This window comes from Planococcus citri, chromosome 1, assembly GCF_950023065.1.
Source record: "Planococcus citri chromosome 1, ihPlaCitr1.1, whole genome shotgun sequence".
Lineage (NCBI taxonomy): Eukaryota > Metazoa > Arthropoda > Insecta > Hemiptera > Pseudococcidae > Planococcus > Planococcus citri.
The window spans coordinates 5,586,642-5,612,359 of record NC_088677.1 but is presented as its reverse complement, the minus strand read 5'-3'; the positions used below and the strand labels follow the sequence as shown (position 1 = coordinate 5,612,359).

Sequence of the window (25,718 nt, the reverse complement as noted above, 5' to 3'; positions counted from 1 at the left end):
CAATCAATGGTGGTGTGATTAATAGTTGGATGAGTAGACTTTGTAAAAAAAAATTGAGCGAAAACGAATGATATCAAATGGTAACTTTGATCAATTTATTGGACTGACCTTTTTTGAAACACCTACTCTTTCCACCCCTTTTTTTAGACGCCCCTCTGATGGATGGATATCGAGCGTAGTATCAAATTGTAGAGAATTTGAAGGGGAACATTTTCTGTTATGGTACTTTTTATCGTAAACCTAATATTTGCGGAGTAAAACGCAAAAAACGTGAATCGCAACCGGTTTTAACCGCCTAAAAAAATTAGCTCCAGGTGTAGGAGGGTCGGGGTTTTTTAAAATTAGGTAGGTACTAAAATTTGTACCAAAAAAAGAATAAAAAAGGGAAAAGGGCCATATCAAAAGCGAAGCAGACAAAAGCAAAGCCAGGGCTTCAAACCCGTACCTGTACCCGTACCCGAATACCCGAATACCCGAACAAAAATCCATAAATTTCTGTACCCGAACCCGTACTCGATTAAACTATTTTGAACCCAAATACCTGATAGATCTGGTATTTTTTCTGGTATTTCATCAAAATTGTATCAAAAATGGGAAAATTGAAGAAAATCCCATACCCGTACCCAATACCCGTACCCGATACCCGTACCTGATCCTCTGAAAAAATTTTCTGTACCCGTACCCGATACCCGTACCCGTACCCGAAAACGTTCGGGTTTGAAGCCCTGAGCAAAGCTGACACCAGATAAATTTTGAAATTTATGTAACACCACAGGGGTTCTAAAATCGTAAAATCTTTTCTACTGTTCAATTTTCGAATTTATTTTTCAAAATTGAATAATGGAAAAGATTTTATCAAAAGTGGAAGCCGACCCCCTGTGGTGCTATATTTATCAAAAGCGAAGCTGACATCTGTTTTAAAATGTAACACCGCAGGTGTCCTAAAATATTCTTATCTACAGTGTTATCTTTCCCATTGTTCAATTTCAAACATTTCTCTATTGTTCAATTTTGAGAAAAGTTTTTAGAACACCTGCAGGGGTTTCATTTACACACATTCAGTACCTAGACACCGCAAGCAGGTGGTTACCCTTTCTGAATCAAAACCCACCAGTCATTTGTGATTTTGCTGTGCTCCCAAGAGGTTCTCTCAGTACTGTAGTGCTTTTGGAATCGCATTATGCTTTCAACTCTGGAGCTTTCAGAACAGCATAGTGTACTTATTCGGAATCACATTGTGCTTCTTATTTCAAAATTGTGTTGTGCTTTTTTTCAAATTCGCGTTATTTTTTTCGCAATGTGCTTTTTTTCAAATTCGCATTGTGCTCTTTTTTTAAAATCGCGTTGTGCTTTTTTTTATAAATTGCGTTGTGCTTTTTTTCAAATTTATGTTGTGCTTTTTTTTCAAAATTGCGTTGTGCTTTTTTTCAAATTCGCGTTGTGCTTTTTTCAGATTTGTGGTATGCTTTTTTTTCAAATTCGCGATGTGCTTTTTTTTCATATTCGCGTTGTGCTTTTTTTTGAAACCGAGTTGTGCCTTTTTGTCAAATTCGTGTTGTGCTTTTTTTCAAAATCGTCTGTGCTTTTTTTCAAAATCGCTTGTTCTTTTTTTCAAATTTGCGTTGTGCTTTTTTTTTCAAATTCGCGTTGTGCTTTTTTCAAATTCATGGTGTGGTTTTTTTCAAATTTGCATTGTGCTTTTTTTACTAAATCGCTGGTGCTTTTTTTTTAAAACCGCATTGTGAGTGCTTTTTTTTCAAAATCGCGTTGTGCTTTTTTTTAAATTTGTGTTGTGCTTTTTTTTCAAAATTGCATTGTGCTTTTTATTCAAATTCGCATTGCGCTTTTTTTTAAATTCGCGTTTTTGAAACCAAATCGTGCTTTTTTTGCAAATTCGCGTTGTGCTTTTATTTCAAAATCGCGTTGGCTTTTTTTTCGGAATCGCGTTGTGCTTTTTTTTCAAATTCGCGTTGTACTTTTCTTTGAAACGGAGTTGTTTTTTTTTCAAAATCACTTGGCTTTTTTTCAAAGCTATGTGCTTTTTTTTTACAAAATCGTGTTGTGCTTTTTTCGAAATCACATTGTGCTTTTTTTTCAAAATTGCGTTGTGCTTTTTTTCAAATTCGTGTTGTGCTTTTTTCTCAAATTAGCGTTGTATACATTTTTTTAAAATTGTGCTGTGCTTTTTTCTCAAAATCACATCTTTATATTGAAATCACGTTGTGCTTTTTTTCAAAATTGCGTTGTGCTTTTTTTTTCAAAATCGCGTTGTGCTTCATTTCGAAATTGCGTTTAGCGATTTTTTCAAAATTGCGTTGTGTGTGCTTTTTTATCAAAATAGCGTTGTGCTTTATTTTCAAATTCGCGTTGTGCTTTTTTTCGAAATTGCGTTGTGCTTTTTTTTAAAAATCGCTTGTGCTTTCTTAGTCAGAATCGCGTTGAGCTTTTTTTCAAATTCGCGTTGTTTTTTTTCAAAATTGCGTTGGGTGTTTATTCTTGAAATCCTGTTGCTTTTTTTCAAAATCGCGTTTTCTTTTTCTAGGTTGTGTTGTGCTTCTTTTTTGAAATTGAATTGTGTCTGCTTTTTTTTTAAAATACCGTTTGGCTTTTTTCTCAAACGGCGTTGTGCTTATTTTTTCGAAATCACGTTTTTTTTATTTTTTATGAAATTGCGTTGTTTTTTTTTTTAAATCGGGTAGGGCTTTCTTTCAAATTCGCGTTGTGCTTTCGAAATCCAAAATTGCGTTGTTTCATCTTTGAAATTTGGTTGTACTTTTGTAACGAAACAGGCTACGCACACTGTTACAGCGCAGCTGTCTAGTTTTTTGTTAAATCCTATTTTATATTCATTTGTTTTGTCGTTAGAAATGAAGGATCTTTTAACATAATTTAATTTATAATTATTTTTCCATGTCTTTTGAAGGTTTGGACAACAGAGACGATAGTGGATTCTTATCAGGTACTGACCAAGAGACGATACACAGACGAATAGAGCAATTACTACAAGCATCTCCAGCATTCACCAAAGTACGTTATATACAAACGGCAAGAGTACCGATATTCAAAATGTATCATCGCGCTTCCGGAAATCATGTTGACATATCGACTAATCCGACCAGTATCACGAATACCGAATTGATGAAATTCTACGTCCTTACCAATCGAAATGTGAAATACTTGACCCTGTTTCTGAAGAAGGTATTATCAAGATATGGCCTACACGGTACGAACAGATTTACCACAACCATTTTATTTTGGTTGGTTGTTTTCTTCATGCAAAAAATGGATTTATTACCTTCCGTATTCGAAGCACGTAAACTCCGGAGAAAAATTGAACATTATGACGGTTGGGATCATAGCGTTCCTAATATTGAAGGAACGAATTCGACAACCGATTTCGAAGACCTATTTCCGTTGTTCCTCAATTTTCTAAAATTCTATAAAGAATTTGGTTTCTCTCAGTATGTAATCTGCCCGTTAATTGGACGCGAAATTCCGATTCATTCGTTTAAAAATCTACAGTTTGAACACCCAGCGTTTAACGTTTATGTGGAGAAACTAAGACAACGCAAGATCAATGGTTTTCCCATAAGTTACATTAATCTTCAAGATCCGACAATACATTGTAACAATTTGGGCGAACAGACTGGTAGATGTATCTTCAACTCGTTCAAGATATTTTGTCATCATCTGTACGAAAATTTCACCACAGCAGATGGATGTGAAACAGAAGTCTTGGAAGACTGTTTACCCTCTTCCCGTTTATCCTTTCGCTCATTACGTGTTGAAAACAATTGGTATTGGCTCACACAGTGCTGTACAGAAACTTTGTCTTTGACATTACGCGGAAGCCGAAATTCCCAAGAAAGCTTGAATCCCAGACGTGTCATAATAAATGCCATTCGTGCTGTAATGGAGGACATTTTGAGTTTTAATTGCGATTACATTGTTCCAATGAACGGCGATATGAGAAAAAATAATGATGAAGATGTTTCGTACACCTATTTTCAACTATCGGCAAGTGCAAAAACATGGCAAAATCCTTTCATTTGTCGAATTTTCAATTTGAGTGGCATCCCTAGGGATATAAACGTAGCCCAACTGTCGAATTCTATTTACATCGTTAAAATAAGTGCGACGAAAAAAGGTGTGAAACTGGAGATTATGATGGAAAGCAATCAGTACTTGCATACTTTTTTTATATCAAGCTTGCGTGCAATTTTGACAACTGTATTAAAACAAGGAAATATCATTGCTCGAAGTCGAACTTATCGTCCGCCTATAGTCCAGCAATTCCAGGATGAGCCGGTTAGCATTTTTCCTGATTTCGACGAATGTGAAGCATATGAATTTTGATCCGTGATCCAGAGATCGTACATTTTCGAATCATTTAACGAATCATCATCAACACCATCGGCCTTACTTTTTTCATTTTATCTCACTTTTCATTTTTATATTGATTTAAAGTTGAATTCGGGTAATTTTTTGGGGAAAAACAATACCTAGGTACTTTAAATTTTTTTTTTTCAAAAAAACGAGAATTTTTGTCAATTTTTTGAAAAAGCGATAGGGCATAGGCTTTAATGTCTGACAATTTGTTGACAAAAGTAAGACTTTGACGGAAATTGCTGGAAAAAAATTGACAGTTGGCAATTTTTGATAAAAAAAAGTGACACATTTGGGTACCTAATTTTTGGAAACATTTTTGACAAAAAAGCGAGACTTGACAAGTAATTTTTTGCAAGAAAATTAACCAAGATTTTTAGTAATTTTTCACAAAAAGAAATTGTTAGAAAGATTGGTAAAAACAAAGTGAGACTTGACAATTTTTGATATTTTTGTTCTGAAGTGAAAATTTTTATCAATTTTTGGGAATAAGCTAAACTTTTTGGAGATTAGGTATTGGCAAAAATTTATATTTACCTACTTTATCGCAATTACTATCGAAAAAGTGGATTTTTTTGATATCATAGAGACAAAAGGCAAGACGTTGAAAATTTCCCCAAAAAATCAAGGCTTTATGGCAATTTTTTGAACAGAGAGCGAAGTTTTTTTGGAGGAATGGTGAGACATTTGGATTTTTGGCGAAAGAGCCACATTTTTGAGTCATTTTTGATTTAAAAAAACAACACTTTCTGGTAATTTTAACAAAAGCCGAGACCTTTCGCAATTTTTCGCTGAATCATAATGCTGAAAAGAAAAAGTAACGTTGGGAAAAAATAAAAAAGTGAATATTTTGGTTAATTATTATTCCACTTGATGTTATTAATTTTTTTCATTTTTTGCTTTAAAAAATATGGCCAAGATTTTGGAAACGTGGATTTTTGAAATTTCAAAAAAAAAAAAAAAACAAGTTCAGTAGTTATGACTCAAAATTTTGAACGAAATGATTTAACTTTTAGTACTTTAGTGACCCTATATTCTCCAACGCTGAAATATTTCATAAACTTGTAGTTATTATCAATTGTTATCACCTTATGTCGTTATATCATACCTATTAATGTCATTTTATGCAATTTTATCTAAATTTGTTACCATTTAATTAGATATGTTATTTTTTAAAGTAATTTTTAAAATTTTTAATGAAAATTTCGAAGTTTTTCTGTGATATTTACTCTACGATCCTAACTATTATTGCCTAATTTTATAATAATGTTTGATCGTTTTTCCTGATTTGCAGCAATTTATTTGATACTTGGACATTTTTGCGATGATATTTTACCCAGATTTCGTCACACATTTTTTCAAATTTCAGCCATTTGCCATTTCTAACTCCTTACATAACATATTAACAAATTTTGAAATAATTTTTCTCAAGTATCCAATATTTTTCTGATTTTTTTCCAATTTATTATGATACTTTTCTATAACTTAGAAGTCAATTTATAAATTTCAAGCAATTCTTAAAAATATTTCATATTAAATTTTTTACAACTTAGGCAAGAGTTTATTCAAATTCCAAGACATTTCATTGAGTTTTAGTAGTTTTAATATGTTTTCATGGCAATTTAACAAGTTTTTAACGATGATTTAATCAATTCTTCATCGGATTTTTTTCCAATTTAACTCATATTTTATCAATTTTTGGTTTTCCACTTTTGTAATAAGTATTTGTTCAACAACATTTTGTAATAGGTATTTGAGTACTTTTTCCCAAATAAATGTTTAAAGCAAGTTTTGCAAAACTTTGCTCTGTTGCATTTTTTTTGGATAATTGAAAAACTAGCTCACCTATGCATTTAAGACGAGACAAATATAAAAAATCTGAAAAGAAAAATGTTTGAGCAAAATCAGAATACTCGAACTCAAAACTGGACTGATTCAAGTAAAAAAAATTACCTACTGTTCCCGAAAATTGTCATACTTTACCTACTTGCTCGTGTCTGTTTTTCAATTTCGTAACTTTGTGCCCTTTTTTTGTGAAATAGACACCACATCCTGAGTTCAGCGATTTCAAATCGTTCTTGGCGTACTGAAATTTGTGGAAAACGTTTCTCAATCTCTTTCCATTTTTCAATTTATTTTTCATTCATTTTTTTTTTGCCTACAGTAGTAAGAAATTTTCAAATTTTAGGATAAAAAAGTCTCATTTTGCATTCAAGATGAACTAATTCAACATCTGAGAGCAATAAAATTCCGAAAAAATTCTTCGAAGCGTAAAAAAACTCCATGTGGAGAAACCCACCCGCAACCCCTTCTTCGCCCACAAACACCGACACAACCTCTCAATTTAAAGGTTTATTTCATTAAAAAATAGCCATAGTACAACAGTAAAAATACACTAAAAATTAATTCTTTTAAACATACTGTCTTAAGTTTTTAGTCTACTTTATTATGATTTTAAAAAATCTAATAAAAAATAAAATTATATTGTTTCACGACGATACGGTCGATCGTTCAATAGTGTATTTATTTTATATAAATGTGTTCACCAAAATCCATCTCTATCTAGACAACAATTTTACCAACAGCACGTACCGACCAACACTCACCATCCCTATCAATTATATAAATAATACTGACAATAATGAAATTTTACTCCGCCGATAGACAATAATAATAGAACATAATATTATTTCTATCGCAGGTACACATTATGTAATTTTTTTTTTAAAAAAAAGAACAAAACAATACTGAGAGATCACCCTTTCAAGTGTGTATATAATGCATTTTAAATATGTGCTATATGAACTTCCTGAATCAATTTTCCCGAAAAAAAAAAAATTATTATACTATTACTACACATCCATATCGTCATAAAACCGTCGTAGAACACGCTCTTAACGGAAAACTCTTAAATAATACGTAATATACAATTTAAAAAGACATTTAAAATTACGCGTTCAAAGTATAGATTTTTTTTCTCATCAATCGTTTAAAAACTAAAAAAAAAAACAAATTAAAACTCGGCGGCATTGCGGTATTTCTTCATTAAAAAAAATCAAAAAAAACTCCAAGCCTCCAAAAAAAAAGTACACACTCAACTCGAAAAAGCAAAAAACAATATTAAAAAACACACACTCCAGCACACTGGTTAATACTACTACATGGCTCAAAATACGCGAATGTTAACAATACCTTCAACTACATAATGTTAAAAAGAACATCGAAATTAATACGTAAAAAAAAATAATAATATAATCGTAATAATAATAATAACAGCGAAATAAAAACGAAAGAAAGAATTTAAAAAAAAAAGAAAGAAAAAAATAGTCAGGAAGGAACAATACATAAAAAAAATGGCAATAACAAAGAGTGGATACTTATACGTGTGAGGATTATTAATAAACGAAAAAAAAAAAAAAAAAGGAAAAAAAATTAAAACCCAAGCGTGAAAGTTTTTTTTTTCTTCAACATCAGAATCACGATAAACCGGTTAAAGGACGTCTCAGTTTCAGGAATCTATAGTAATATAATTTTTATTTTTCACAATTTACGTTTCTGAATAATATTGAACAAAAAAAATATACAATTCTTTGGCATAATGTTGTCTCATATGAATGAGTTTTACAGACGTGACCATTAATATTGCATATTAAATGTATTTCAACTTCTTCAGTCGTATATAAGTTTATGAACTTATTCGCTCTAACACGACATCGTACAGTGTAAGGTAGGTAGCATAATCAGAAGGTAAATCAAAAATTAAAAACTAATAAGGTCATACAATAAATATTCTTATTACGAATACATACGATAGAGATATTAAAAGAAGAGATCTAATCAAAAAAAAAAAATCATTAAGGATTCTCAGGGGTGTTTTTCAAACTCCCCCCTACGTGTTGTCGTCGGCATATACCAACATATGCGTGGTGAAATAATAGAGATAATAATAATAGTACGATGTTTCGACCAATTTTTGTAATAATAATAATTTCTACTTCGGGGGGTTTTCGCAATTATAATATACCTACATCGTAGTATATTTGTATAGCGTAAATAAATAATTATCGATATCAATTGACCCGAATAATTCCCCAAAATTGCTTCTCTTTTTTTTTTTACTCGGTTTCCGTTTCGGTTACCGGTACGCCGAAGCATTTGTTTCGAAAATGTGCAATAATGTTCGAGAATTAAGACAACGAGATCGTACAAGTCGCTGTGGTGAGCCCATGACAAAATTTCGTACCCCTAAAATGAGGGGTAGTTCATCTCAAGGAGCAAAAACAACTTTAGAAATGAATTCAGCGACCTTGAAAACATAGATTTTGATACCCAACTCGATTTTTTTGGCAATTTTGAATTTTCATCCCCTAAATGTACATATAAGGGATGAATCACCAGATGGGGTGAAAATGACCATAGAAATGAATTCGGCGCCATTCAAAACATACATTTAGACACCAAACTCAATTTTTTGAAAATTTTGAATTTTCATCCCCTAAATGGATAAGGGATAAATCGCTGGATAGGGTGAAAATGACTTTGAAAATGAATTCAGCGCCCTTCAAAACATACCTTAAGACACCAAACTCGATTTTGTGGAAATTTAGAATTTTCATCCCCTAAATGGATAAGGGATGAATTGCCAGAAGGGGTGAAAATGACCTCGAAAATGAATTCAGCGCCATTCAAAGCATACATTTAGACACCAAACTTGATTTTTTTGAAAGTTTGAATTTTCATCCCCTAAATGTATAAGGGATGAATCGCCAGATGGGGTGAAAATAACCTTAGAAATTAATACAGCGCCATTCAAAACATACATTTGAACACCAAACTCGATTTTTTTGAACATTTTGAATTTTTATCCCCTAAATACTGTATAAGGGATGAATCACCAGATGAGGTGAAAATGACCTTGAAAATGAATTCAGCGCCGTTCAAAATACATATTTGAACACCAAACTTGATTTTCTGTGGAAAAGTTTGAATTTCCATCCCTTAAAAGAGGGGTGGATTACAGGTGTTGGTAAAAATGACTTTGAAAATGAATTCAGCACCCTTGAAAACATAGTTTGTCGCACCAAACTCATTTTTTTGGAAATTTCGAATTTTCATCCCCTAAACGTATAGTGGATGAATTATCAGATGAGAGGGGAGGGGTGAAAATGTCCGAATGACCTTGATAATTAATTCAGCGCCCATAAAAACATACATGTGACCAACAAACTTGATTTTTTTCAAAAATTATAAATTTTCAACCCTTAAAAGCGGGGTGGATTACATGCATAGGCAGAAATGACCTTGATGATGGATCGAGCACCCTTGAAAACAAATTTTATGACACCAAACTCAATTTTTAGGAAAATTTTGAATTTTCATCCCCTAGCTAAACAGATGATATAGGGGATGAATAATCAGATGCGAGGAGAGGGGGTGAAAATGACCTTGAAATTGAATAAAGCGCCCATAAAAACAACTTTCATGGCACCAAAATCAATCTTTAGAAAAATTTTGAATTTTCATCCCCTAAATGAACAAATGAATAAATCACCAGATGGAGGGGAGGGGAGGGATGGGATAAAAATTACTTTTAACAACGAATTCAGCGCCCTCGAAAACGTAATCTCAGGCATTAAACTGAAATTTCAAGAAATTTAGAATTTTCATTCCCTAAATGTATAGGGGATGAATCACCACATTGGAGTGAAAATGACCTTGAAAATGAATTTAACGCCCTTCAAAACATACATTTGAACACCAAACTAGATTTTTTGGAAATTTTCACATTTTCATTCCTTAATATATAGGGGGGGGGGGTGGTGGGTTACCACTGTAGCCGGACAAATGACCTTGAAAATGAATTCAGTACCTTTGAAAACATAATTTAGACACAGAACTCGATTTTTTAGAAATTTTGAAATTCCACTCCCCCCTTCCACACAGAAGAGGGTACGTTATCAGATGGGGTGAAAATACCCTTAGAAATGAAATCAGACACAAGCTTCGATTTTTTTCTCGGGAATTCCGAATTTTCATCCCCTTTAGAAGAGGTGAGTTATATTTTCTTCAGAAATTTTGAATTTTCATCCCTTATAGAAGGGGTAGCTTACTAGATGAGGCGAAACTTACTTTGTAAAATAATTTAGGACTCTTAAAAACCCAGATTTACACATCAAACCCAACATTTTTTCAAATTTTGAATTTTCACCCTCCTAAAAAAAAATGGGTTACCAAATGGTGGTGAAAATGACCTTTAAATTGAATTTAGCTTCTCTGATGAACAATATTTAGAAATTGAACAGAATTTTTTCAGTTTTTTTGAATTTTTATCCCCCTACCCCTCATCCAAAAAAAAGGGGTAGGTTATCAAGTGAGGGTGCAAACTTTCCTCTAAAATGAATTTAGCATCTCTTGATGACAAATATTTAGAAATTGAACTGATTTTTTTCAGTTTTTTTCAATTTTTATCCCCCCCACTCCTGAACCAAAAAAGGGGTAGGTTATCAAAATGAGGGTGAAATTCGCTTCTAAAATGAATTTAGCATCTCTTGATGAGAAATATTTGAGAAATTGAACAGAATTTTATCAGTTTTTATCAATGTTAACCCCCCCCCCCCCCACCCCTCAACCAAAAAAAGGGGTAGGTTATCAAATGAGGGTGAAATTCGCCTCTAACATGAATACAGAATTTTTGATAAAAAATATTAAGGGATCGAACTCGATTTATTCAGGATTTTTGAATTTTCATCCCTTCTGTAGAAGGAGGTAGGTTACCAGATGGGGCAAAAATGACCTTGAAAACGAATTCACCATCCCTAAAAACCAAATTTTCGGGCACCCAACTGAATTTTTTCATAAATTTCGAATTTTGACCCTCCTCTGGAAGTGGTGGGTTATCAGAAGAGGTAATCTGTATAAAAAAATGAATTCAACATGATTTAAATGCATTCATTGGTGCAACTTAAGTATTTTTTTGAAATAATTTTTGGATTTTCACCCCCCCCCCCCCTCTTTTCCACCATCTCATTAAGGGATAGGGATATGAAAATGAGTTCTGAAGTGAAACTAGCTAGATAATATTATGTTTCACAAAATCGATTTTACCAGCTCCAAGTTCCCTAATCTCCCTTCCCCCCCCCCAATTCATCCCTTCCCATAAAAATCTGACCCAAAAATTCGCTATTGCTCCAGTTTTGACCAAATTCCTGATGAAAAATCTCAACTGATGGTTCCCTGACTTTACCTTCACCTCAATAACATCAGACTTATTCCTCAAAGTCTGGAGCTCCCCCCTCCCATCTCATCCTATCATTGCACATAATCAACACATAAAGCTCGTGTACCAATCACCAAAACCACACGGTGTTCAGAATGGAATAACAAGCAAGGGAAATATCGCGGATTAAAAATACAATGGTTCTCTCGTGACTAGCGTCGAATAGATCCTGAATTAATACACATGAAAAAAAAGAGAAAAAAAATGAAAAAAATAATTTCTCGTAACTAAGCTGCGTAACAACAACGAATATTTTCGCTTAAATACATAATACAATAGAAAAAAAATTAAGATAAAACAAGTAACCAAAAAAGAGAAAGAAAAAAAATACGTACAAAAAAAAAGAGAAAAAATATTTAAAATAAATGCAATAAAAACAATAGAAAGCTACGTAAAAAGCGCGTATGTTGGCCCAAAAAAATAGAAAAAAAAATCATCGAACTCGTAAAAAAAAAATAATACAAGCGTTAAAATCGCCCGCAATTCAATGTTTCCAGGAGAAAGAACGAAAAAGTAATAAAAACCACTAATTTACAATAATAAATTAACGATAGGAGAGAAAAAAAATGAAAAAAGGGGAGAAAAAAAATTAAATAAATCGTTAATAGCCATCATCGTAGTATTAAGTATGTATAGATACATTAACATAATAAAATAGTATATATTTATAATATTTATATATTGCACGCACTACGCACGTTCATTAGGAACCTTTTCTATTACGTAATTACACTTTTTAGGTTTTTTTTTTCGTCATTCGAACCGTTCCGTTCGTTTCGGCGGTAATAATTCAACAAAATCTCTCGTTGCAGTTGTAGGTAGTTGTATGTAAAACCAACAACGTACAACGTTGACTAAATACCCTTACACAAATTTTCGTAAGTACTCTCGTATCTAAATTACATAGTACAGTACGGGATGTTCGCGCACGTGTAATTTAACCGCTCGTTTCGGCAATACAGACATAAAAATTACACAATCACCAATGATTATCCGCGTAATTTACATCGTCGTAAATTATTTTATATGCTTAAATCGTAGAAAAAAAAATCCAGTGGGAAATACGCGTACACGATACATTATTCGGTAAAAATTCGTACGAAAATAAAAACACCAGGCATTTGCAGAGAACTCTTGCACAAAAAAAAGAACAAAGAAAAAAAAAACGAAAACCGAGGCTGATTAAATGGATGAAAAAAATACTACTTACACGAATGTTACACATACGACTAAAAAATGCATAAAAATCCAACTACTTAGGAGAGAGAAAAAAAATTACATATTCGTAGAGAAACGAAAGAAAGAAAGAAAAAAAAACAAACAGAAAAAATCTCCTTAATATTCTAACAAATTAATCATTAAAAGGACTTAACTCGTAGATAATAAATTTAACTCGTATTATGCGCTTATTTGTTGCAGCAACTATATAAAAAAAAAACAAAACACATTTTTCTATCGTAAATTTCCACAGTCGTAATAGTATTCAAAGTGCAGCTGCCTCTGAGCGCAAAGTGCGCTCTGAAATTCCGAATTTCAATAATTTAGATATGAAAATTTAATACATAAAAAATACGATACCAATATCGGAACAATTTTATTCCGTATCCAGGGCTCGATAATCGATATACCGAAACTCAACGAACAAAATAAAGAGCAAAAAGAAACACGAAACTCGAAAAAAAAAGAAAAAAATTACAAAACAAAATAGAACACCTTTTAAAAAAGTAGCACGTTAAAATTAGGTAGGTACGTAAAAGCGCATTCGAGACTTGAACAATTTCATTTTTTTTTTTTTTGTAAAAGTATAAAACTACGTACGTGAAAACAAATTAGTTCGATTACTTGAAAAAAAAAAACACACACAATAAGAATACAAACGAAGGTCTCATATTCCATGATTAAGATTTTTCGAGGTTTTTTTTTTTTTAAAAAAAGGCAGAAGACAAGGAGAAAAGAGTAGGAGAATTATACAGACTCGTGAATACAATTTCAAACCATGATCGTTTATCGAGAGGAGATCGATGCCATGCGATGAATTTTTCGATTCGACTTTGTTCTTCAACGATTAGAATTTTTCAAACCAAATGGTGGCTTTTTATTCGACAAAAAATCAAAACGATTTGATCGTAAAATAGTTCAATAACTTTTATCAAGAGTTCAAAATTATTTGTTCCAAATTCATTCGAGTTGAATAAAAAAAGTTTTGATTTAAAATTCGCAACGAACCGGTTGCAAAAGTCGATTTCTTCGATATTGTTAAGACATTAACCTACAGGGTGCCTGAAAAATCAAACGAAGGAAGCACTTTTATCGGAAAATGTTCTTCAAATGTTTAAATCTGAGGGAAGCAAGGTTAGAGGAGGGGGGGGGGGGTTCAAAATCAATTTCAAGTCAAAAATTTTTCATTTAAACATTAGATTTTTGAAAACACAAATTTTAAAACGAGAAAAGAAAATGGAAAAAGTCAGTTAGATTGAAAAAAATAAAACACTTTTTTGCCATCAAACATTTCAATTTTCCAGCCTTTTTCTCCTTTCAAAATTTTGAATAAAAAGAGAATGAATGGAAAATTTTTGAAAATTAAAAACGAAAAGAAGCAAGATTTTCCCGCAATTTTGAGAAAAAAAAGAAGCGAAATTCGAAGCAACGTATTTCTTTGAATGTTCAATTTGAAGAAGAAAGTGTTGAAGGAGAGTGAGAGGGGGGGGGGAGGTGTCAAAATTTACTCAGGTTAAATCAGTCCAGTTTCAAAAAAATAAACAAAATAAACAAAATGGAAATTTTTGATTTGACAAAAAGTAGCACTTTTTTGGCAAATTTTGTCAGAAGAACTGGTTCTGAATAAGAAAGTGTCGCAAATGTTTCAATTTGAGGGAAATGAGAGGAGGGATAGGGTTCAAAATTCATTCCTGAAGTCAGAATTTTCCAACTATCAGAGAGAGCAGGAAAAATCAAAATTCAAAATTTTCCAAAAAAAACAACTGAATAAAAAATATGAGTTCCATTGAAAAAAATCGAGATTTTCCAACAGAAATTTTTCAAAGTTTGATTGAGAAAACTGAAAACATGGATTTTATGGGGAATGGTTTTTTTGGAGGGGGGGGGGGAGGAAAGATTCATGGCAATTTTTGAACTCCTGACAAGACAACAAAAAACAGAATTTTCAGCAATTTTGAATTTGAATCAGGATTTTTTATCATGTTTCAGTTTGGTTGAAGTGGGAGGGGGGGGAGAGATCAAAGTTTGTTTACTTCAAATTTTTTCATTTTCGAAGAGAACTTGAAAAAAATTGTGATAAAATTTCATAACTCCAAAAAAAAAGCAAATTAATATTTTTTCGAATTTTTTAAATTTATTTGGGGGGGGGGATTATGAAAATGCTTGCAATTTCCGCAAAAAACAGAATTTTTACCAACAATTTTGAATGAGGAAAAAACAGAATTTTCATCAGGAAATTTTTCATGAGATTTTCCCAACAGAAAATTTTCTAAGTTTGATTGAGAAAATTGAAAAAATGGATTTTTTGGGGACGTTTTTTTGGGAGCGAGGAGGAGAAGGAGGATAGGAAAAATCATGGCAATTTTTGAACTTCTGACAAGACAAAAAACCAGAATTTTCAGCAATTTCGAATGAAAAAGATCAGAATTTGCACAGGATTTTTTTCATGTTTCAGTTTGGGTTGAAGGGGAGGGGAGGTCAAAGTTGGTTCACTTCAAAATTTCTTCATTTTCGAAGAGAACTGGAAAAAAATTGGGATAAAAATTCATAACTCTAAAAAAAGCAAATGAATATTTTTTCGATTTTTTTCATTTTTTTTTTGGGGGGGGAGGAGAGATTTGACAATGCTTGCAATTCCTGCAACAAAAAAAAACAGAATTCTCATCAGGAATTTTTTTCATGAGATTTTCCAACAGAAAATTTTCAAAGTTTTATTGAGAAAATTGAATAAACGGATTCTATGGGGAATTTTGGATGGAGGGAGGGGGGAAGAATAGGAAGAAATCATGGAAATCTTTGAACTTCTGAAAAGACCAAAAAAACTACTGAATTTTTTAGCAATTTCGAATGAAAAAGATCAGAATTTGCATCAGGATTTTTTTCATGTTTCAGTTTGGGTGAAGAGGAGTGAGGGGGGGGGGTTCAAAGTTTGTTCACCTGAAAATTTCTTCATTTGCGAAGAAAACTGGAAAAAAATTGATAACTTTGAAAAAATCTGATGAATATTTTTTGGATTTTTTTGAGAGGAGGGGGGGGGGAGATTTCAACAACAATTTCGCATGAGGAAAACCCGAATTTTTTCATGGCATTTTAAAACTTTGATTGAAAAAATGTTTAAAAATACATTTTTAGTGGATTTTGGAGGGGGAAGGGTTAAAATTTTTTGGGAATTTGAACCGAAAAAAAGACAAAAATATTGAAAGCAGAATAATTAAGACTGTAGGACACCCTGATAAGCGCAATCAACTCTAAAATGAATACATTCGCCTCTCAGATGATGAATTCGGTCAAACTATCCTCGAATCATTCGCACACGATTCGTTCCTCGAGACGCGAATCGCTCGCGAACGATCGTATCGCGAAACGAAACCAGAGAGAAAATATTCGTGAAAATTCATTTTTTCACTAATTTGCTCGAAAAAGAGTACCGAATTTGAACGACCTTTTCTTAACATTCGCGAACCGGAACGATTTGATCATAGAACATTGATCGAAAAACACGAACCATCGACTTCCGAACCAGCAATATCATATTTTCAACTCATCTCGCTCGTCAGACGTCATTCGATAAAATCCTCCACCATTTAGACTCGATTGATCTCGATTACTCGACTTCTTATCTCCACATCATCGCCGTAATAAAATTTGATCTTTTTTCTTCAAATCGTTGCTCCACGAGTATTAAAAAAATCAGCGTACTCACATACACGATAATCTCACACGTATTAATTACGTAAAATAGTCGACACTAGTAAAAAAAAAAAAAGGAAGCAGCAATAAACCCATTATCACTACGCAACGTGTGCTCGGATGAAATCAAAAAATTAAAAAAAAAAAATCCACCTAGAACCTCATCATCGAAGTTTTGATCTCGGTAACGATAAAGCTAAAAAATAAATTAAAAAAAACAACTACAAAAAAAATCAACGAAAGTTCCAAAGAAGGGAAAAAAACACACCTGGACAAGGACAAAAACAACACTGAAATTACTCTCGAATGAATATAAAAAATACACGTCGTAGGTATCAAAGTTCCGCAGAAAAGGTTTCGATCATTCACGTAATTAAAAAAAAAAAAAAAAAAAAAACAGATAAATTAAAAATCCGTACGTACACACAGATAGGTAGATTGTAACATGGTGAAAAATGGCACTTAATTTGAGACGAAAAAAAAAAAATTAAGAGAAAATATTAGGAAAAAGTAAATGGCAGCTCGACATTATGTTGAAAGGTACAAAATATCTGCTTCATTCGCACCATCGTCATCGTCATCGTCATCATCATCGTCATATTTCAGAGTAAGGGGGCAAGAGGGTGAAAAGAGGACAGAAAGGTGGAACATTATTATATCGCTTTCGAATACGAATAACCCTTTCTGTCTTTTTCTGCCCCCCCCCCCCTCAAACCACCGAAAAAATACGACGTGGAAAAAGAATCAGGTTAGGAGGAATTCGTGAATAATAAAATAATCGAAAGAGAGATAGAAAGAGAGAGGAGACCCCCTCGAGAAGGCTTCGAAGCGAAAATATACAGCAGGTTAGGAATCTTCGGCAACCGAAGAGATAAAAAATAAAAACCAAAAGATGCGTCATCTTACACACACACACCACAACACGCGAAACTCTCCAAACTCTACGAAGTTATGTAACAATAATTAATAATGATAAAATACTCGTAATATCGTCTCAACGTAATCTCTATATAAGAAGTAAAAGAAGGGAGGAAAAAAAAAATAGAAGAAGAGAAATACAAGTAGCAAAATAATAAAGAGTGCAACGCGACATCGACATCGCGTCATGAGCTGCTGTAGCATCGCCGAAAAAAAAAACGACGCTGCTGACGAGAGTGACGACTGCTACAGATTGGGGCCAGGGCCCGAGGATGGAGCCTCGTTGGCATGTAGCAAACGTATCGTCGTCGATTGTTTTCTCTGGCTATCGTCTCGTCGTCCATTTTTGTTTTATACAAATAGTGAGAAATGAGGAAAGAGAAAAAATTATGAGAAAACCGTATCGTACGATGATCGTTGACCGGTGGTTTACGTGGCAGCTGCCAATAAACTGGTGGTCGGAGGTGGAAGATGGATATTAGGCGGCGGTGGCAATACGGGTAAGCCGACCTGGGTGCCGACGCTGACCGAATGCTGCGATTGCTGATGAGTCTGTTGTTGTTGCTGCTGCTGTTGCTGTTGTTGTTGCTGCTGTTGTTGCTGGGGCTGCTGACCGCCGGCTTGTTGCTGCTGTTGAGCGGCGGCCTGCTGTTGCTGGTGTATGATCATTTCGCTCATGTCTTCCTGTTTCATGAGATGCTTGAGCATGAACGATGCGTTTTCGTCCTTGACGGTGACGAAGGCTTTGTCGAACTGGCGGGCGTTGTTGGCGTTGGTGTGGCTGCGTCGGTGCGACACCAGGTGCCCTTTGCACATGAAATCTTTGGGGCACAGGTCGCAGCGATACGGTCGATCCATGATCATGCCTTTCTGATGGCTGCGCTGGTGGAAGAGCAGGTTGCCCTTGAGGCGGAACGCTTTGCCGCACTCTTGGCAGACGTACGGGAAGTCGCGCGGATGCGTCAACATGTGCTCGAGCAGCGGCTCTTTGGCGGTAAACGGTTCGGTGCAGATCAGACAGTTGTATTCGGCGCCGGACGTGTGCTGGCGCAAGTGACGCTTCAGGTGCTCTTTGCGCGTAAACGTGCGATTACAGAATTCGCAAGCGTGAGGGGATTCGCCGGTATGTATGCGTATGTGACAGGTCAAGTGCTCTTTACGCGTGAACGTTTTCGGGCAGAAGTGGCACCGATGCGGAGACTCGCCGGTGTGCTGGCGTATATGATTCGTTAGGTGTTCTTTACGCGTGAAGCTTTTCATACAATAAGTGCACTTATGCGGCGACTCTCCGGTATGCCGGCGTATGTGATTAACCAGATGGTCTTTACGTGTAAACGCTTTCGGACAGTACTGGCACGGAAACGGCGTCTCCCCTGTATGTTGACGCTCGTGATAAACCATGTGATCTTTACGTGTGAATGATTTCGTACAATAATTGCAATGATGCGGAGACTCACCCGTATGCTGGCGAACGTGATTCACCAGATGCTCCTTACGCGTAAACGTTTTAGCGCAGTAATCGCACCGGTGCGGCGTTTCGCCAGTGTGCCACATTACGTGATTTTTGAAGTGATCTTTGCGCGAAAAATACTTCCCGCAGATGTCGCAGTGGAACGGCGAGTCCGTGATGTTCGTGCGACGTTCCGGGCCCAAATGCAGCATCAGATTCGAAAACGCCTTCGGTGATTCGCCTATAAGCGTGCGGGAAAAAAAACAAAAACACGTCGTGAAAATAAATTCAAAAATTATCGTCATCGAAATAAGTACATAGGTACTAGATTAATTAGAAAACTAAGTAGACATTCGGACTCGACGCCCTGCATAACCAAACAAACCATACGTCTCATGACATTATTATAATTACTTTTTTTTACATCTTCAGACAGAAGTGTGGTGCTTCTGGTTGAGGTCCAGAGGCTAAAATTGAAAAAACTGTACTCATCTACTCGTATTTGGACTCGGAGCCACAACATTTCCAAAAAAGATATGTCGCACGCCATTATCATTCCCTTCCCTTTTCAAACTAGTTATGCCTGCCTATAGCAGGAGTTGAGAAGCTCAGATCAGAAAAACAAGTAGATATGTATTCGAACTCAGCGCCTTCAAAAACCCAACAAACAATATGTCACACGACATGATGTTTTTTTCATTCTCAAGACCAAATTTAGAAGCAGGTGGAAGGGCTAGGAAGGGTCAGATCGAAAAATTGAGTTGATTTTCGGACTCAGTCCTACAAAAAACCTAACCAAATCGAAAAATGAAGTAGATTTTCGGAATCGACACCACAAAAAACCTAACAAACTATATGTCACACGACATGATGATTGTCATCATCATTGGAGACCAAATTTGGAACCTTCTAGAAGGGGTAGGAAGGGTCGGATCGAAAAATTGAGTCGATTTTCGGACTCAGCACTACAAAAAACCTAACAAACGATATGTCATACGATATGATGATTTCTTTCATCTTCAAGACCAAATTTGACGCCTGTGGAGGGGGTAGTAAGGGTCAAATCGAAAAATTGAGTCAATTTTCGGGGCCAGCACGAGAAAAATCCTCACAAACGATATGTCACACGACACGATGATTTTTTTTCATCTTCGAGACCAAATTTGGAAGCTTGTGGAAGGGGTAGAAGGGGTCACATCGAAAAATGATGTCGATTTTCGGACTCTGCACTAGAAAACCCCTAACAAACGATATGTCACACGATATTCTTAAAATTTGTCATCTTCAGACTAATTTATAGCGCTTCTGGTAGGGGTTGGGAGGGTCAGATCAAAAAACTGAACTTATATTCGAATTTAGCGCCTTTAAAAACCCAACAAACGATATGTCACAAGACATGATGATTTTTCTCATCTTCGAGACCAAATTTGACGCCTGTGGAGGGGGTAGGAAGGGTCAGATCGAAAAATTAAGTCGATTTTCGGGCTCAGCACCAGAAAAACTCTAACAAACGATATGTCACACAATATTCTCAAAATTTGTCATCTTCAGACTAAATTTTAGCGCTTCTGGTGGGAGGTAGGAAGGGTCAGATCGAAAAATTGAGCCGTTTTTCGCACTCAGTACTAGAAAAACCCTAACAAACGATATGTCACACGACATTCTCAAAATTTTTCATCTTTAGACTAAATTATAGTCCTTCTAGTAGGGGGTTGGGAGGGTCAGATCAAAAAACTTAACTTATATTCGAATTCAGCGCCTTTAAAAGCCCAACAAACGATATGTCACACGACATGATGATTTTTTTCATCATCAAGCCCAAATTTGGAACCTGTGGAAGGAGTAGGAAGAGTCAGATCGCAAAATTGAGTCGATTTTTGAACTCAGCACCAGAAGAACCCTAACAAACGATATGTCACATGACATGGTCATTTTTCTCATCTTCAGGACCAAATTTGAAAGCCTCGGTGGAAAAGGTAGGAGATGCCAGATCAAAAAACTGAGCTGATATTCGGACTCGCCGTTTTCAAAAACCCAACAAACGATATGTCACAAGACCTTACTACTTGTTATTTTCAACTTCAATTCCCCCCCCCCCCCCACGAAAAATGCCCAGGCTGAAAAAAATTCTATTTATGACACTTCAAGATTTTTTTTTGGTATTTTTTTATTGCGAAGAAATAATAACTCGACCAGATCGAGATTTTCTAAACAAAAGGCCCAATTTGTAATAAAGAATGAGGAGGAGGAGAATCGTAATTTTCCAAAATTGACCATTTTTTTGAGAAACTACAAAATTTGGACAGTTCAAATTTCGAAGCTGATTCAACTTGGAGCTTTATGTTGCTTTTAATGAAAATAAATTAAGCATTCACATTGCAAGTTCAACTTTTCATTATAAATATAAAAATTTAGTCACTATTAAAAAAAAAAAAAAAAAAAAAAAATACAATTTTTATACTGCTCTCACATACTAAGCAATTATCGAAAGGCAATTGAATGTTTTCTGAAAGGGGGAGGGGGGAGGGTTCTAGGTTTATTATTTCGACTGAAATTCAAAACAACTTCAAGAATGAAGTGACAGATCGATTATTACTGATCAAGGTGTCGAGTTTGAGTATTTAATTATTTTTTTTGATCCAATCTCTCTGAACTACCCCTCCCTCCCCTTCTCCAATGCCCAAAACACAGATAAATTTCAAAAAAAATAATAAAATTGCTTGTGACGTGTCGTTTCTGAGGTTTTTGAGGATACCGAATCCGAATATTCAATATTTTTTTTTGGTGTGGACCCTTCAGTAGGCCCCCTATCAAATATATATAAAAAAAAAACACAAAAAATCATGACTAATTCCAGGATTTTGAATCAAAATATTAATTCATTTCCAAGATACGACTCTTAAATGCACTAACTCCAATTTTGAAAAAAAAAAAAAAAAATGCAACTTGACATGAGAAGGAAAGAGAATCATTTGGCTTGAGATCTTGAGACAAAACAGTATTCCACCCGTGTAACTTGGCCAAATTTTACAGCTTCCCCTCCCCTGATTATCTCTTCGGACCCTAAACCGAGTCCCACAAGTAAAATGAGGTTAAAAATTTTCAAAAATCGAAACACGAAAATTGAAAATTATAATTTTGTCACAGTTCATCTCAAAATATTTCAAAACAAAGCTTTCCGATACAAAATGAACCTCACTCAAATGATTAAAAATGTCATGTTCTTCAAATTTAGCTCTTTTATATTTCATAAAATCGATCTATAGCGAAAATAATTTGACAGGTATTTCGTAACATTATTGAAAATATAGGAGAGGGTTTTTTTATTTTTTATTATTTTTTAGAGAATCATTTCTCTGTATTTAGGCCTCTGATTATGTTCAATAAAATTACAAAAAAAAATACTTTTTTTTTTTTTTTTTTTTTTAGAAATTATTTCGCCGAAAAAGTGAACTACACTTTTTGGACATCAGATTAGTGGTTCCAAAATCTGCTATGCAACAATAACATAAAAATCACAATAAATTGAAGATCAAAACGCAGCGAGTCTTTTTCCAAACCGAACTCAAAAATCAATTTCAGTCAACGTGAATTTTACTTCAGAAAAAAAAATTAGAATTCAGGAATAACGAGGTGGGGAGCAAAAAATCAGTTTCAAAATTCGCAGAAAAAATACACCTTGCAAATTTTTCAATATCCTCGAACTATTTTGTAAAAATGATCTCGATTTTCAATGATAAACATAAATTTTGGAACGTGTCGAACGAAAATTTAAAAACCCCTGCATCTACTCTAAAATACAACAACACGAAATTATCAAACTATTATCGAAAATCTTATCGTGACCGGATTCTGGACTTTACACATTTTAATAATTAACTTCACAGAGTAGCTCGTTCACCTCTTCGTGAAAAAACAAATATTTTGAAGTGAATGAGTAGAAAAATTGCGATTTTCTCCGAGAAGATACACAAAATATCTAAAAAAAAAATATCCATTAACTGATAAAAAATTAACCTACAGTCAAAAAATGTTCATATTTCAAAAAAAAAAAAAAAAATCAATTTTTCGTAGAATTAGTAACCGTAGAGTAGATAATAGTTTTTAGTTAAGCCGAACTTCTGAATACACGATCTCGACACATTTACATTCCATTTTTTTCTGCGCCAATAATTCAAAAACACTACTTGCAAAATTTTAAAAATGAAACTTTCCAAAATCACATATAAAGAAATAACAATAACGTCTTACTACGACTAATGAGGGAAAAATATCAAGATACACGAAGGAATACAACTTCGGTGATAATTTTTAGAACACTTTATCAGTTTCAATAATTCACCTGGTATCAAAACTAATTCCTCAGTTCCAAAAAATGAGATCAAACTATAGCAACGACAAAAAAAATAGCATTTTTTCAACGATCAGATTGTTTGAACCCAAACAACCTAACTCTAGCTCAATAAATGATCAATTCCACAAAGCTCACAATAAATTAAAAAAAACAATCAACATAATTATTTAAAATTAAAAACACATAATCGATCAAAAATCACACACATAAATTATCTCGTATAAAACAAAATTTCAAACCAATACAGGCTGGAAATTCAATCAAACTCACCAGCTAAAAGTTTACGCTGATCGGGCTTAAGGAAGCCATCGATTGGCAAACTAGAAGACGATATGGCAGAAGACGAAGAAGGTTCGCCATTCAACGTACTCGCGACCGATACCGTGTTACTCAAAACAGCCTGCACTGCTCTGGTCGGGTCAACTGCTGAAAAACAAAACGACATAATTTTAGAACCGATATTCTCAACCATCATCCGAACTAGTCTACAATAAACTACCACAGCAACGAGAGCGATAGTAAGAAAACATACAGAAATAGCGCCGATACATAATTATTTTCTCGTGTAAAGTATACGAAAATAATAAAGATCAGAATACGAGAAAAAAAAGCATATACAAAGTTCAAAAGTCTCTATAGCTATAGCGATAAAGTAAAAAGAATATGCAACTATACTACCATTTATTTCAAGCAGCAACGGTTTCTCGGTGTTGACTTTTTGTTCTAGAAATCGAAACACATCTGTACATCGAATTACAAAGAGAAAATCATGTATCAGAATTAAGCTAGAAATTTTCGCAATTTCTCCTCCTTCTTATACCTCTTCGAAATTCGCGTTTTACAAATACTTTTTCAATACTGCGTAGCGTGCGAAATTCCATTGAAAAAAAATTGTGTTTTTTTTTTTGATCTCGTGTACGAAGCATGCGTACGTAAAGAGAGTATAATAAAAGCATTTGCAAAATGAATTAAAGTACGCGGTTCGCAAAGGTACATGCAGCAGGATTACAAGTACAACAACAAAAAAAAAGTCACAATACTACGATGACTACGAATATAAATACAAAATTGTAGCTCGAAAATTACTACGATACCTTTTTGTTTCTTTTGATAATAATTCTTATCCGCTTCGGTCTGTGAGGTACTTTGATAATCACATGGTATAAGATAACCTAACGTAACAAATCATGAATTTAGAAATACTCTCGACGATCGTAGACGATCTACAAAATCTGTACTTGTTCGATAATCATACCAGTTAGAAGTTTACTACGTTGATCGTGTTTCAAAAAATCAATTGGTATACTGGACGACGATATAGAAGACGGTTCCCCATTCAAAGTATTGGCTACAGAGACGACCGAGTTATTCAACACGGCCTGTACAGCTCTCGATGTATCACCTAGAAAACGCAGATCTTTCAATACAAACATATCACCGGACTCCATCACGATATATGAACAGTTTCGAGTTAGGTGCTCACTACTGGTGATACATACCCATATTGCCTAACTGGACCATTTTTAAATTGCTACTATCGGGAAAATGCGACAGCGGCGTGTTTCTTTCGACGCGATTGTCTTGGTTCGCAGCATTACTCATGTGTTGCTGGACTAATTTCAAATTAGTCGGATCTGCGAAATGCGGAGCGATCGTTGGCGTCGAACGATTCTCCTGGTTTGCTGAATTGAATACATCGCTTGCCGAACTCATCTGGTAGATGAATTAGAAATCTGTAACATTATACGAGTATTATTAGTATCATTATTTAACAAGTGATCGATATATGTATCTAGAATTTGATTTTTTCAAAACTAAAACATTCAGTAGGCATATTGAACGATAACCGTACGTAGTACGAGTCAACTCGATCACCGAACTGACGCTGAATTCGTAGAATACCTCTCGAAGAACATCACTAACTCGAGTATCACTTCGGTATCTATATATTTCGTCTATTTTTCATAGGCTCGGGAACAATGGATATCAATTTTTAAATGGCGAAGCAATTATGTTTATTTGTTTATAAGTCGAAGCGAAGTAATCTCCGTACATGTTTTTGTAGTTCGGATAGATGTTTCGATATTTATCAATTAAAATATTATGTATTCCGCTTATACTGTCGGCATTTATACAAAATAAACACTCCCCTTCAGTCATTTCTATTACAAAGGAGGTGGGTAGATGTTAATAAAGGCGAAGGGGCTGTCAAACCGAAATGTATACAAAAACACTCACCTAAAGACATGAATTAAAGATGTTACAGCGATTCCGTCTGCTCTATTTCACCTGCGAGTTAATTAAAGTGATAAATCGTAACTATCCCATTGGAATAATGAGAATTAAATTTTTGTAAACTATTAACAAAAGATTTAACACTTTACGAAATTTCGGCCATTTTGATACGAATGACGTCACTCAAATTC

At 34.3% G+C, this 25,718-nt stretch overlaps 2 protein-coding genes across 6 annotated transcripts in view; one reads left to right on the top strand and one right to left on the bottom strand.

Moving 5' to 3' along the window:
* The window catches only part of LOC135845812 (uncharacterized), a 10,833-nt gene extending 3,949 nt beyond the window's left edge, over window positions 1-6,884 (top strand). The window contains exon 4 of the mRNA XM_065364653.1: window positions 2,924-6,884. Within this exon, the coding sequence (XP_065220725.1) occupies window positions 2,924-4,356 (1,433 nt within the window). The 3' untranslated portion in view covers window positions 4,357-6,884. The remainder of the gene's footprint in view (window positions 1-2,923) is intronic.
* On the bottom strand, window positions 6,724-25,718 carry LOC135845783 (zinc finger protein 570-like). 5 transcript variants are annotated; one of them, XM_065364641.1, is made up of 8 exons: window positions 25,531-25,717; window positions 24,792-25,025; window positions 24,548-24,709; window positions 24,387-24,464; window positions 23,971-24,033; window positions 23,563-23,718; window positions 18,946-19,179; window positions 6,724-18,861 (listed from the first exon to the last, which is right to left on the bottom strand). In XM_065364641.1, exons 2-8 carry the CDS (start codon window positions 25,003-25,005, stop codon window positions 17,918-17,920), a joined length of 1,851 nt encoding a protein of 616 aa, XP_065220713.1. In that variant the 5' UTR covers window positions 25,006-25,025; window positions 25,531-25,717; the 3' UTR covers window positions 6,724-17,917. The 5 variants fall into 5 exon arrangements, with proteins under 5 accessions (XP_065220713.1, XP_065220690.1, XP_065220705.1 ...); XM_065364618.1 differs by having other exon boundaries at window positions 6,724-19,179; window positions 23,563-23,715; window positions 25,531-25,718; XM_065364633.1 differs by having other exon boundaries at window positions 6,724-19,179; window positions 23,971-24,015; window positions 25,531-25,718.

Bases quoted from the DNA above. Each gene is read 5' to 3' on its own strand.
- LOC135845783 (XM_065364610.1), bottom strand. From the start codon at position 25,005: ATGAGTTCGGCAAGCGATGTATTCAATTCAGCAAACCAGGAGAATCGT. The intron at 24,710-24,791 runs GTATGTATCACC...TTGTATTGAAAG, and splicing joins GGTCCAGTTAGGCAATATGG to ATCTGCGTTTTCTAGGTGAT. The intron at 19,180-23,562 runs GTGAGTTTGATT...GCACGCTTATAG, and splicing joins TCAGCGTAAACTTTTAGCTG to GCGAATCACCGAAGGCGTTT.